The 14,567-nt window shown below is 51.9% G+C and overlaps 1 protein-coding gene and 1 long non-coding RNA gene across 3 annotated transcripts in view; one reads left to right on the top strand and one right to left on the bottom strand.

The window, feature by feature from the left end:
• Nucleotides 1-14,567, bottom strand: part of LOC146210170 (uncharacterized) — a 40,703-nt gene that overhangs the window by 25,455 nt on the left and 681 nt on the right. For both annotated transcript variants that reach the window (XR_014708403.1, XR_014708404.1), the window contains exon 2: nucleotides 2,166-2,296. This is a non-coding gene — a long non-coding RNA (uncharacterized LOC146210170). The remainder of the gene's footprint in view (nucleotides 1-2,165; nucleotides 2,297-14,567) is intronic.
• Nucleotides 11-13,367, top strand: LOC146210171 (uncharacterized). Its single transcript, XM_084581940.1, has 3 exons — nucleotides 11-43; nucleotides 915-1,688; nucleotides 13,284-13,367. The coding sequence occupies exons 1-3, from the start codon at nucleotides 26-28 to the stop codon at nucleotides 13,365-13,367; spliced, it is 876 nt and encodes a 291-aa protein (XP_084438066.1). The 5' UTR covers nucleotides 11-25.

Raw genomic sequence — 14,567 nt, 5'->3', positions numbered from 1 at the left:
GCCAAAGGATGAGCGCCGCTCTTTTATGAGAGCTTTCCAAAAGGTATACAAATTTTACAACTTTTTGGTAACTGCTTTAAGAAGCTTGCACAGTAGAAAAAAAGACAATCATCCAGATTACATCCACTGGAGAACAAGCCCTCACCCTATGCAGTGACATTAATTAAATCAGTGTTTCTCTAATAGGGGTCTGCAAAGTGACTTTCAGGGTCCGTGCAACTCACACCCGCAAAAAATTATAGAAGGGTCACGCAATAGCTCTGGCCTGACTGGGCACAGTCTTGCAGGGTTAAATGCACCGAGGTTAAAATCTGACTAGCCTCTCAAAGCAAAAGACACGCAAGAGGAGTGTGGAAGCAGAGAGTGAGTGTAGAAGAGAGGAAGAGGGAGAACGCCTACGACATTTATTGCACTGCTCGAAAGGGATGCAACGCAAAGCGCCTCTATGTCCGACTAGCGAGCTGCGCGGTTTCGGGAGGAGTCGAATCCCTTTTAGCAGCATGCATACCAGTGCTGACGTGTTGTCTCTTCCCCACGTCCTCTGCAGGTTCATTGCATGACTAAATAGTATCATGTCTGACTCAGCATCCAGTGGCTAAGAGGTGTTGATTCCTCTTTCACCCAACCATGCTAAAACAGAAGCCTGAGTTGGCAACACCTTCCAACTTGGCCATGTCACATAGTGCCGTGATGCCGCACGACGTGTCCATCAATGCTCGGCCATACCACCTGTTAGCTACCACCTGCCAGAAGCATGCTCATAAATTTACACTCATGGTGCCAATGCCAACAACATTGACATCAGACTTTCTGGAGAATAGGGCCTTTAATGCTGTGGCAGTAAAGCTATGCGATTACTGTAATGCACTCAAAAGCGATCAATACCCCACTTACCATTCACATTTGTGTTATAGATCCTGTATGCGAAGAATGAAGTGGAACTGGAAGAAGCAAAAAAAGATCTACTCTCTCTTCTTCACCCTGCCTACGTGCGTAGGGTTGAAGCATTAATCAAGAATCAGCATGAATGGGTGCTTATGTACCGAGCAGGACTAATCACCAGAGGACAAAACACCAACAATTATTCGGAAGCTACGATTAGAATACTAAAAGATATAGTGTTATGTCGCACAAAGGCCTACAATGCCGTAGCACTGGTCGAATTTGTAATTCAAAATTGGGAAGAATATTTCAAAAACCGATTGCTGAGGCATTCACACTATAGGGAACCATCGCACCAAGTGAGCTTCGAACACCTCCTGCATCGAGTGCCTGAAATTCCAAAAGAAAGTATGCCTGAGGATGAAGACAGAGCATATCATGTACCTAACTCCACCGGTACTGGAAGTTACTTGGTACGACCTGACATTGGTACATGCAGCTGCTGGGCAGGCTGCCAGGGTGCTTTCTGCAAGCATCAGGCTATCGTACAGAAAGTCTTCAGTGGCCTCTTCCCCAACAGCCCACTATTGACACCAGCTGACTGTCATGAGCTTGGCAAGCTAGCACTGGGGGACAAGTGCCCTCCAGTTGGGTTTTTTCAGCCCATGAGGACAAGCCAGGAGGAGATCCCTACAGTTCCGTCCTGCTCCTTCAGCATGGACTCACAAGAAGCAATGGACATGGAACTAGGTGACGATCCAGATGAAATGCCAGCACCAGTCCTCGATTCAACTCTGGATGCCAAGGTACATTTGAATGCTACGTCTATCTGATTACATCATGTGCAAACAGCAGAAGTAAGGTAACCTTAGGCAAGTCAGCTTCATGAAACGTGCTCCTCACCAACACTGCATAATATTTGGTACTGCGCCTATCCGGTACAAGAGATGTGCACAACTGATTATGCCAGAACATCAATCATATGGGCTTGGCAAACGAGTCTTTCTACATTGAAGCTTCCACAATTCCTCACCTCAATTCAATAATTCCTCACCACTTTACTATGATGTTGAAGCTATCAAGATAAGTGGCACTTTAAAGTTCACCTTCAATGAAAATCTCTTACAGGCCCTCGAGGAAGAGTATGAGGCCCTCAACAGGAATATGCGCCGCATTCACCATCTTGCCGATGGACAACTTTCTTCCATCGCCTTCCTGCGTGCTTTGAATTCACGACTAAGCACAGTGAACACCAGCAGTGCTGCATCACAAGTGTTACTCACATTAAAGACAGTTGTTGGAACAAGTAGGCGACACGGCAAGAAAATAGGGGTCCAGCCAACAAGCCTCCCAAGATGTAGACCTGGCTTGCACAGGGGCCGTGGGCGCATTCCTGCTGGCCGGCCAGTGACAGCTGGGCAAGTAAGAAAAGTCAAACGAGGGCACTCACTTAGTCAAAGCATCCGGGATAACGTGCCTGGTGCCAAATGCCACTAACACGTGGGCAACCCTTTAAGCGCATTAAATGTACATGAAAAGAGGAATAAGAAAACAAAATAAAGGCCAAGAGCAAAACCCAATGCTCATGAATCGGAGTACATTCAAAGTCACAAGCCTTGCAGTGTGCTGTCTGTTCAGGGCAGTGAAGGCTTACATTACCTTCAGTTTCTTCCTAGCAACACAAGGATGGGTTTTGGTGTTTTGATCTTAGTTTCGAATTTGTTGTGTTTGTGCACTTGCTCTTTTCGCCTCCATTTAAAAGCAGCACTCGTGTATGTCCCTTTGACTCTTGTGGTCCATCTCGAACTGCTTATTCAGGATGTTCAATAAGCAACTTGCACAGCCGCACACATCGATACTGTGATAGCAGGTCCCATACTGTAACTTGTGCCCCTTGTCAAAACATATCCTGCAGTGCAACGTGACTGCCAACCCCGTAATAGTGTGTTGTGATGTAATGTAATGAACACCCCTCAAGACTGTTTTCTGATAATTTTTACCCTCCAGGCTTTGCTGTTTGGATGCAGCAGTGCCTTACTGAATGTGTGGCCAGTGAATTTTGTGGCATACTTAGAATCCTGCCAGACGGTTGGTTTGGTTTATGAAATAAAATGTTGCAAAGCTACTCTGAGGGGCACTATGGATGAAGAGCTCAAGATAATTTTCACCACTTGGGGTTGTATAATGTACACTGATGACACAGTCCACTGGTGCATTGTGTTTTGCCTCCACATTGTGGGATTCGGGCTTGCTGCGGCTGCCCTTTGCGCGGCCGCCGCCCGCTTCCCAGTTGTTCTCCCCGTTCCCTTCCTCCCGCCTGAGGCGGCGGAGAGGGGCTCGAGCGACTTGTCACTGTCGTTCGGGCCACAGCTCCGCCCTGGCGTCCCAGTGACTGTTCTCATTGGCGCCTTTTGGCGGGAACACGTCACCGCTTCGACAGCCGCGCTCGCGCGACTGTCAGAGCGGGGCCCAGAGAGAGACTCCTCCGAGACATCGCAAGGTGCGTACGCTACTGTTCTTGTCTGCCGGCCTTTGTCCGCGCAGACCAGTGTGTACTCGAGTTCGTCTGCTCCGGGTCTTACCTGAGAGCGAAGCTCGAGCCTGTCGATCGTGATCCAACGATCCGCGACAGGCGTACCTTGCGGTGGTTGCCCAATCTCTCTCAAAGGAACCCTTTGGTTACTGCGAGAGAGAGATCACAGCACGCCCTTGCGTGCTTGCGGCGCGCACTCCGTGTCACTTCGTGCGCGCAGGGGAGCCTAGCTCCTCGCGCGCTCCCTTGACACGGTGACGGCTGATCGGGGCTTCGGCTCGCGCGACGCTCGAACCCGCGGTGGTTGGTGGCCTATGACCACGTAGAAACCACAACTGGCGCCCAACGTGAATTGTCCCTGGCTCCAGGAGTCGTTGGACAGCACATCGGCCGAGCCGGTCGCCTTGACGATCAAGCTCATGCGCCATGCCTGCCGCCCCCTGCGCGGCACTCGGCAAAGGCACTGAAACACGCTACATGGTTCTTCGGACCCCCTTGCGGTGCGAACGTTGACCATATGCCTCCGCTGTTTCAGCTTTACGCCGTTGCGGAAGCAATGTGCGCGACGCCGCCGCTGCCGGCATCTCCGCACAACAGCACCCGTACCCCGCTTGCAGTCATTTCTGTTCGGGGAACGGCGAGGCGTCGGCCGGGCTCCATCTGGAAACCGGACCGACAGCGCGCTCAGTTGGCTGATGCGGCTCCTTGAACTTGCGAGCCGGCTGGCGCGCCATTCTCTCTTGGTACAGCATTTCGACTTTTCGGTGCAGTATCTACAGGGGAGAACGAACGTGGTAGCTGACGCGCTATCCCGTGCCCCACTCGCCCGCGGCGGCGTCTTTACGGACGGCGGGAGAAGGGGGCGAAACAGCGGACGAGCCGCAGAGCGGCACAGAGGGGACGCCCGCAGACGGGTTCCCCATTCCGCTATCCGGGTAAGCAGCGCTTCGCAAAGCAGGCGAGGGTGAAAGCTCTTTGTGAGCACATCTGAGACGCCGATGCCAGCGGAAGTTTTGCTGCGAACCTGCGGGGGGACGAAACCAGGCTCTCCTTTGGGATGACTGGGATCGTTTTCAGCCACGAAGAGCTACGACGGTCCAGCAGAATGGCCCGTTTTGTCGCGATGTCAGCGACGGTCTCTGGGAGACGAAGCGCCGTTACGCTGCTTGTATTGCAGCGGGCGCAGCGCCGTTACGCTACTTGTATTGAGCGGGCGCAGGGGGGCACGAGCCAGCGTGTGTCGCGGCGTGCCCCGGGGGATTCATATTTGCTGGGCCATGACGGGCTCGCGCTGAAATACATAGCCACGGATGATGAGTCCATGAACCATTTGAAGTGGCTATTCCCCAATGTCTGAGCGGCGCTCTATTGCGTTCTCTCACGACAAACCATTGGCTGGTCATCTGAGTGGCTCCAAGGTTTCAAGAAACCGAGTCAATCGGTGACTGCAGCCGGCATGAAGCGCGACATTTTCCGCTTTTGCCGTTCCTGCCATGTCTGTCAAATGGAGAAGTCAAGGGGTGGCAAGCCACCGGGCATGACGAAACCAACTGACAGTGTGCGTCCGTGGCAGATGGCCACCTGCGATTTCATGGGGCATTTCCCCAGTAACAAGCAGGGGCTCATTGCTGGAGAATCCCCCTATTGGGAAAGCCAGCCGTGCCTACGTTGCAGACCTGGAGGCCTATGCGTAACGGTCTGACGAGCTTGCGCTGGTGCCCATTGTCACCACAGGCAAGTGCCAAGGCACACCCGATGCAGTGGAACGCAGCCGTGCCCCGCACCGGTACAAGGTGAGGCGACGTTCACCTGTGTGATTGATGCCGGACGGCGGGCCTTTTCCGCAACCGAAGGCATACCGCTTTACCGAGCGAGCTTGCTCGTTCAACCCTACCCGGAAGCAAGGTTGGTCCCTACCTTTTCTAGCTCGCTCAGTTCCAGCCTTTGTATTTTATTTTGTTTTTGTGTCTCTTCACATTTTTCGCTTTCTTCTGTTTTTGTTATTGCTTCCTATCTTGTAAATATTGTACAGTGAGTGCCTTCTTTTGTACAGCGCGTCTTCTCTCCTCTTTCTTCTTGAAATCGCGAGGGTTGCTCATTAGCAGTCCCGACGCGTGGCCTTTCCGGTGTGTGTGGAAAGGAAGTTGGGGCCGTTTGGGGACGGGGAGCATGGACGATGCCCCTTTCACCCAAGGCCGCCGCGGTTGCGAAGGTGCTCGGGACAGGTTCGCCGCGGAAGGTCGGCATCACCCTTTGGTGTGTGAGTGGCTGTGCGTGTGCGTGCCTGGGCGTGGAGGCGACGACGTCGCGCCATGTGTGTTTGCCGGCGTGTGCGAAGCGCGGTGGAAAGGAAGCCCCGCGCGGTCTTCCCATGTGCGCCTTGGATCGCCACGGAGTCACGGACTTTCCACACCCGGGGCCCCTTCGGCGTGTTCGCTGTCCCTGCACCTAACCTGTACCACCACCGACCGAGATCGTTTGCAGCCAAGGATGAACTTTGGCCATCCAGAAGTCAACGCGCGGTGAGTCACCGCAGATTCCCTAGCTGCACCGACGAACTTTGGAACTTCTGTACATAGTTGTGTTTGTACATAGTTGTTCTGTACATAGTTGTGTTCTGTACATGATTCTGTTCTGTACATAGCCGTTGTTACTTAGCCTCCGGAACTTTGTACATTATTCTTCATGTCATCTTGTTCATTTTTTTTTTTTGTGCGCCTTGCTAATGTTTGTCTTTCTTGAGTGTCTGTCTTTTCGAGATCTTTTTGGCTGGAACTGAAGTGTAGTTGACTTGTTGCGTGAGGATAGCATTCTTTTCCTCATGCTGGGGACCTGCCGCGTGCTTTCACTAATGGGTAGGAGGGCAATTAAGGAGAGGAGGATGTGGGATTCGGGCTTGCTGCGGCTGCCCTTTGCGCGGCCGCCGCCCGCTTCCCAGTTGTTCTCCCCGTTCCCTTCCTCCCGCCTGAGGCGGCGGAGAGGGGCTCGAGCGACTTGTCACTGTCGTTCGGGCCACAGCTCCGCCCTGGCGTCCCAGTGACTGTTCTCATTGGCGCCTTTTGGCGGGAACACGGCACCGCTTCGACAGCCGCGCTCGCGCGACTGTCAGAGCGGGGCCCAGAGAGAGACTCCTCCGAGACATCGCAAGGTGCGTACGCTACTGTTCTTGTCTGCCGGCCTTTGTCCGCGCAGACCAGTGTGTACTCGAGTTCGTCTGCTCCGGGTCTTACCTGAGAGCGAAGCTCGAGCCTGTCGATCGTGATCCAACGATCCGCGACAGGCGTACCTTGCGGTGGTTGCCCAATCTCTCTCAAAGGAACCCTTTGGTTACTGCGAGAGAGAGATCACAGCACGCCCTTGCGTGCTTGCGGCGCGCACTCCGTGTCACTTCGTGCGCGCAGGGGAGCCTAGCTCCTCGCGCGCTCCCTTGACACGGTGACGGCTGATCGGGGCTTCGGCTCGCGCGACGCTCGAACCCGCGGTGGTTGGTGGCCTATGACCACGTAGAAACCACAACATCAACATAGCTGCTGTAGCTTGGAACGAACCCAGTTCTTTCAGCTCAGGAGTGAAGCTTAACGACTAACCACCAGCAGCGTGCCTTGTAGTGTGGTTCAGGATAATGGGAGCACTTCAAATATGATTGGTCACTGTTGTAAATGGCGCTATTTCTCTTGAGCAAGTCTGTAAATCTCGTCATCAACATCATTCCCATTCTGTGAGCTGCAAATGCTGTTTGAAGCCACGAAAGTTGACTTAGGCTAAATCTGTGCACTCTTTTCAGTGCTTGTATACAAGTAAATGTTTCGCAAAGTTGAGATCATAAACATAAGCTATGCGGCTATCACCATTTAACGCCATTATTATTCACAGCATGCAGGAATAATCCACAATGCCCAATTTTCAGATCTTTAAAAGCTTGCCAGAGTAGTATGTTTTATGTTCTCATGATCATAGTTACCTCTATGCCACTTTGGGACAATTACAGTTAATGTAGAGCATAATGTCACATCAAGTTCTCATAATATTTTCAGGAATTCGAAAAAAATTGCATGTGGTGATTGGCTCCACGCTTTCCATAGAGCCCTCCTAATTCATACACACACGGCAGGAATACGTAATTTAGATGCACTATATGATTTCATTAATGACAAGCAACAGTTCAGCCATGCTGATTCCATTATATGTTATCTACATGGTAACGTCATAATAACTGCTTGCATTGTTGTTGTTTCTCCTCACATGAACTATTAATTCCACCGCCATGTTTGCAAGAAACCACTCCTCGTATCTAGCTCTCACCAGAAATTCTGCTATACTTTGGGAGTCATTTCCCCTTCTCTTTTGTCATCTACATCATCTACATCACATTTATCCAGTTCCTTACTTGTCTTGTCGGCAGCACAGACCCTTTGCCCACTCTACATAATTTGCTCCCGCCCATTTCTCTCTGCTGGCATTGGACTTGCTTTCCTGGACCTGCGATTGTTCTTGGAAGAGTAAGCTCACCAGCTGGTGCAGCAGACCACAGTCCCCTATGTCAACTGGTACATGTACACATAAAATGCATAACTCAAGGCAGCTATTGGAGCATCCAGATAGTACTCCAGGCCTGTGCATAGCCTCCCATGAGGCGCATTTCTGTATCTCTCTGTTACAGATGTGCAGTTGGGCAGTGCTGCAGAGAACATGCCAGGCTTATACTGCAACAGATAAAATCCAACACAGCATATTTTGGGGCAAGCATGCAGCAAGTCTTCAATGCAGCCAGGAGGCTGCGAGTGTGAGAGATCATCTAAGCACTCTTGTAAGCCAAGCCACAAATGTGTATCATTTAAGTCGAGGCTTTTCCATTCTATATTGTTATTATTCAATGTACGGTGCACCCAGCTGTGACAAGAATGTTGGGGTGGGAAGAAGTGCATCATTAATATTGTGATATTCTTTTAGGCTTAGTGCTCTTATGAAATATCAAAACTGCTTCAGTTTATTTTGTGGTTTCCTACGTGGACATAAGCCACCAACCACCGCGGGTTCGAGCGTCGCGCGAGCCGAAGCCCCGATCAGCCGTTACCACGCGCACACTGAAACACCGCAGCGCGCATTCAACCTCCACCGGGAGGAGAGCACTTCGCTGCAAGGACACCAACCTCCAAGTTCACGAAGGAGACGTTTATTGAAACGCCATCCTCCAGCGGCACACACACACACACACGCACACACACACGCACACACATACAAAATATACAAAACGCACAAGTGACACGGAGTGCGCGCCGCAAGCACGCAAGGGCGTGCTGTGCTCTCTCGCAGTGACCAGAGGGTCCCTTTGAGAGAGGGTGGGCAACCACCGCAAGGTACGCCTGTCTCGGATCGTTGGATCACGATCGACAGGCTCGAGCTTCGCTCTCAGGTACGACCCGGAGCAGATGAACTCGAGTACACACTGGTCTGCGCGGACAAAGGCCGGCAGACAAGAACAGTAGCGTACGCACCTTGCGATGTCTCGGAGGGGTCTCTCTCGGGGCTCCGCTCGGACAGTCGCGCGAGCGCGGCTGTCGAAGCGGTGCCGTGTTCCCGCCAAAAGGCGCCAATGAGAACAGCCACTGGGACGCCAGGGCGGAGCTGTGGCCCGAACGACAGTGAGAAGTCGCTCGAGCCCCTCTCCGCCGCCTCAGGCGGGAGGAAGGGAACGGGGAGAACAACTGGGAAGCGGGCGGCGGCCGCGCAAAGGGCAGCCACAGCAAGCCCGAATCCCACATCCTCCTCTCCTTAATTGCCCTCCTACCCATCAGTGAAAGCACGCGGCAGGTCCCCAGCATGAGGAAAAGAATGCTATCCTCACGCAACAAGTCAACTACACTTCAGTTCCAGCAAGAAAGATCTCGAAAAGACAGACACTCAAGAAAGACAAACATTAGCAAGGCGCACAAAAAAAATGAACAAGATGTCATGAAGAATAATGTACAAAGTTCCGGAGGCTAAGCAACAACGACTATGTACAGAACAGAATCATGTACAGAACACAACTATGTACAGAAGTTCCAAAGTTCGTCGGTGCAGCTAGGGAATCTGCGGTGACTCACCGCGCGTTGACTTCTGGGTGGCCAACGTTCACCCTTGGCTGCAAACGATCTCGGTCGGTGGTGGTACAGGTTAGGTGCAGGGACAGCGAACACGCCGAAGGGGCCCCGGGTGTGGAAAGTCCGTGGCTCTGTGACGATCCAAGACGCACATGGGAAGACCGCGCGGGGCTTCCTTTCCACCGCGCTTCGCACACGCCGGCAAACACACATGGCGCGACGTCGTCGCCTCCACGCCCAGGCACGCACACGCACAGCCACTCACACACCAAAGGGTGATGCCGACCTTCCGCGGCGAACCTGTCCCGAGCACCTTCGCAACCGCGGCGGCCTTGGGTGAAAGGGCCATCGTCCATGCTCCCTGTCCCCAAACTGCCCAAACGGCCCCAACTTCCTTTCCGCACGCACCAGAAAAGCCACGCGTCGGGGCTGCCTAATGAGCAACCCTCGCAATTTCAAGAAGAGGAGAGAAGACGCGCTGTACAAAAGAAGGCACTCACTGTACAATATTTACAAGTTCGGAAGCAAGAATGGAAACAGAAGAAAGCGAAAAATGGGAACAGAGGCACATACAAAAATAAAAAATAAAGCACACAGGCTGGAACTGAGCAAGCCAGAAAAGGGGGAGACCAACCTTGCTTCCGGGTAGGGTTGAACGAGCAAGCTCGCTCGGTGAAGCGGTATGCCTTCGGTTGCGGAAAAGGCCCGCCGTCCGGCAACAATCACACAGGTGAACGTCGCCTCACCTTGTACCGGTGCGGGGCACGGCTGCGTTCCACCGCATCGGTTGAGCCTTGGCACTTGCCTGTGGTGACAATGGGCACCAGCGCAAGCTCGTCAGACCGTTACGCATAGGCCTTCAGGTCTGCAATGTAGGCACGGCTGGCTTTCCCCATAGGGGGATTCTCCAGCAATGAGCCCCTGCTTGTTACTGGGGAAATGCCCCATGAAATCGCAGGTGGCCATCTGCCACGGACGCACACTGTCAGTTGGTTTCGTCATGCCCGGTGGCTTGCCACCCCTCGACTTCTCCATTTGACAGACATGGCAGGAACGGCAACAGCGGAAAATGTCGCGCTTCATGCCGGACTGTAGTCACCGATTGACTCAGTTTCTTGAAACCTTGGAGCCATTCAGATGACCAGCCAATGGTTTGTCGTGAGAGAAACGCAACGGAGCGCCGCTCAGACATTGGGGAATAGCCACTTCAAATGGTTCATGGACTCATCATCCGTGGCTATGTATTTCAGCGCGAGCCGGCCGTCATGGCCCAGCAAATATGAATCCCCGGGGCACGCCGCGACACACGCTGGCTCGTGCCCCCCTGCGCCCGCTCAATACAAGTAGCGTAACGGCGCTGCGTCTCCCAGAGACCGTCGCTGACATCGCGACAAAACGGGTCATTCTGCTGGACCGTCGTAGCTCTTCATGGCTGAAAACGATCCCAGTCATCTCAAAGGAGAGCCTGGTTTCGTCCCCCCGCAGGTTCGCAGCAAAACTTCCGCTGGCATCGGCGTCTCAGATGTGCTCACAAAGAGCTTTCACCCTCGCCTGCTTTGCGAAGCGCTGCTTACCCGGATAGCGGAATGGGGAACCCGTCTGCGGGCGTCCCCTCCGTGCCGATCTGCGGCTCGTCCGCTGTTTCGCCCCCTTCGCCCGCCGTCCGTAAAGACGCCGCCGCGGGCGAGTGGGGCACGGGATAGCGCGTCAGCTACCACGTTCGTTCTCCCCTGTAGATACTGCACCGAAAAGTCGAAATGCTGTACCAAGAGAGAATGGCGCGCCAGCCGGCTCGCAAGCTCACGGAGCCGCATCAGCCAACTGAGCGCGCTGTCGGTGCGGTTTCCAGAGGGATCCCGGCCGACGCTTCGCCGTTCCCCGAACAGAAATGACTGCAAGCGGGGTACGGGTGCTGTTGTGCGGAGATGCCGGCAGCGGCGGCGTCGCGCACATTGCTTCCGCAACGGCGTAAAGCTGAAACAGCGGAGGCATATGGTCAACGGTCACACCGTATACGGTGGTCCGAAGAACCATGTTCGTGTTTCAGTGCCTTTGCCGAGTGCCGCGCAGGGGGCGGCAGGCATGGCGCATGAGCTTGATCGTCAAGGCGACCGGCTCGGTCGATGTGCTGTCCAACGACTCATGGAGCCAGGGACAATTCACGTCGGGCGCCAGTTGTGGTTTCCTACGTGGACATAAGCCACCAACCACCGCGGGTTCGAGCGTCGCGCGAGCCGCAGCCCCGATCAGCCGTTACCACGCGCACACTGAAACACCGCAGCGCGCATTCAACCTCCACCGGGAGGAGAGCACTTCGCTGCAAGGACACCAACCTCCAAGTTCACGAAGGAGACGTTTATTGAAACGCCATCCTCCAGCGGCACACACACACACACACACACACGCACACGCACACGCACACACATACAAAATATACAAAACGCACAAGTGACACGGAGTGCGCGCCGCAAGCACGCAAGGGCGTGCTGTGCTCTCTCGCAGTGACCAGAGGGTCCCTTTGAGAGAGGGTGGGCAACCACCGCAAGGTACGCCTGTCTCGGATCGTTGGATCACGATCGACAGGCTCGAGTTGCGCTCTCAGGTACGACCCGGAGCAGACGAACTCGAGTACACACTGGTCTGCGCGGACAAAGGCCGGCAGACAAGAACAGTAGCGTACGCACCTTACGATGTCTCGGAGGGGTCTCTCTCTGGGCTCCGCTCGGACAGTCGCGCGAGCGCGGCTGTCGAAGCGGTGCCGTGTTCCCGCCAAAAGGCGCCAATGAGAACAGCCACTGGGACGCCAGGGCGGAGCTGTGGCCCGAACGACAGTGACAAGTCGCTCGAGCCCCTCTCCGCCGCCTCAGGCGGGAGAAAGGGAACGGGGAGAACAACTGGGAAGCGGGCGGCGGCCGCGCAAAGGGCAGCCGCAGCAAGCCCGAATCCCACAATTTACACCATTGTTAGCAAATTGTGAAGTTCAGAGTGATATCCACAGACTAGCTGATGTCCCCATCACAGCACTTCTGCAATATTTTTATCCAGTGCCACAACACACAATTTACATACATTTGAAGAAACAAGATTTAAATGTGACAAAGAACACTGGCCAGATCATCCACAAATATGTGACGCTTTCTTTTTTCTTCTCTTTCAGTCATTACAGTGTCTCACAATGATGTGAATGAATAAGACTTGATTTTGAGGGACAGATTATGTTCGAAATGTTCAAATGCTTGCTGGATAAGTACTCCGATGCTGCTAGCATGTGTTCCTCTTAACTTTCCTATGATGCTCTTCACTGCTTGCACCGTGTTGAACATTTGTTGTATTCACTGTTGTATATATTCCACTGCTATTGTTTTCATACAAATGTGTTTGCCCACTGCTATAATTGATCATGCAACAGCTTGCAAGGTTCATTAAGGAAATGAATTTCCGGAAAAAATATGCATCAAAGCCCAGAAAACCTTCATCCAATAAAAGATGTTTCTACATTCACTCTAATCTTGTATGCCAGTGCTTTATAGTACTAAACAAGTACAGCATAAATATTGCCACTCTTGGTGGTACCCAAAACTTGACCATTAGCAGCAGCTTCTACAAAACTTTAGACAAGAATGGAAGATGATTTTCAGTAATATTTGTGTTTCTGTGAAGCTGCTGTCATAGATGATGCATATTATTAATTATCATCAAACAAATCCCATCTCAACATCCTTCCTCTCTCTGCAGCCTGCTTATGCCCCCTTTCCAGGGTTTACCCCTGCCCCTTCCTGTCCTAGCTGCCCCCTCACATCTATGGCAACTTGGAGCACAGCCTCCTCCAATGCGCCTACTTCCACACCATTTCCAGTTTAACCAGCTGACCAGTTAGCCCTGTTGCCAACAGGCAGAACATGACGTCCGTTATTTGTCAAGGAACCTACTCACTTTCCTGCCACACTGTAGTGTAGATTTAACTGCTAGCTGCCTGACTACCTCCTACAGACAGGTACAACATGTCTGAGAATGGCCCCTGTTGCATTCTACTTTGGTGGCACCAAAATTTCTGAAGTGCCAGAACTTGGCAGCCAATCTGCACAGTGTTTGCATATTACAAAGTTCGAGAAGGTATGCGAGACCATTTTAGTCCATGCAACACTAACCCCTTTCAAATCATGTAGTACTTACTAGAGGCTGCTCAGATGCCTGCAACAATAAAGATTAAATTGCTGACACCGAAACGATTAATCTACACAAAATGTTTCATACCCCTTTTAATGCTCACTGGAAAGACAAAAATCAATGTGCTAAAAAGTTTGCTTCAATCGCCGTATGCAGAAAATTAAGTGCGGCACAACGCAAAAAAAAAAGAATACGAAAAAAAAAAGTGGGGTTTGGCTCATATTTATTTGTAGGGCTTCCCTCACAAGCAAGGGATCTCAACTTCTTCTAACAGCCAGCAATCACAGAGGTAGACTGTCTTGCTGCAAGGTTTAACCAAAGGCCTGAGGTGGGAAAATCCGCTAAAAGCTTGTGGGACATGCCACAATATCCGCTGCTTACTAAAGAATTACTGTACAAGTTAAATGTTAGGTCAATCGTTAAATATGCCTGCACAATTTGGAATCCTTTAGTGGTGCGAAACAAAACCAAATTGGGCAGGGTTCAGGATTTAGCTGCTCGATTTTTGTCACGGATTTACAGAAAAAATATCTCTGCCGAGACTGAAAAACTGCAATGGGAGCATCTGGAAATCCATCAACGTAAGTTGCGACTCAAGGTTTTTCATGTGATTTATCATTGTTCTGTTGGCATTGAAAGAGCAAAATATATACTCAAAGTATGGGAGATTTTTTCAAAAAGTAATGTATTTGAACTGTCTTTTTTGTTCCCAAAACACGATTGGAACAAATTGTCTTTCAGACACTGCTTGTGATATGTCCAATGATGTTTTTTTTTTTTTTTCTGCCTTATAATAACCATTTCAGTTTTGTGGTGCTATTTGATGCCATTTTCACTTGTTTCCGTGGCTGACAGTGTTTATGTTATGTTATGTTTTTTGCATACCCTTCCCCACTGTAATG

Source organism: Amblyomma maculatum, chromosome 1, assembly GCF_055883805.1.
Source record: "Amblyomma maculatum isolate TAMU_Amacu chromosome 1, ASM5588380v1, whole genome shotgun sequence".
NCBI lineage: Eukaryota > Metazoa > Arthropoda > Arachnida > Ixodida > Ixodidae > Amblyomma > Amblyomma maculatum.
Note: the sequence above shows the minus strand (reverse complement) of the source record. Positions and strands in the feature narration are given on the sequence as shown.

What these genes read in the sequence shown, in the direction of transcription:
- LOC146210171 (XM_084581940.1), top strand. An exon ending in ATTCAACTCTGGATGCCAAG is followed by an intron (nt 1,689 to 13,283) that starts GTACATTTGAAT and finishes TTCCTGTCCTAG; the next exon opens with CTGCCCCCTCACATCTATGG.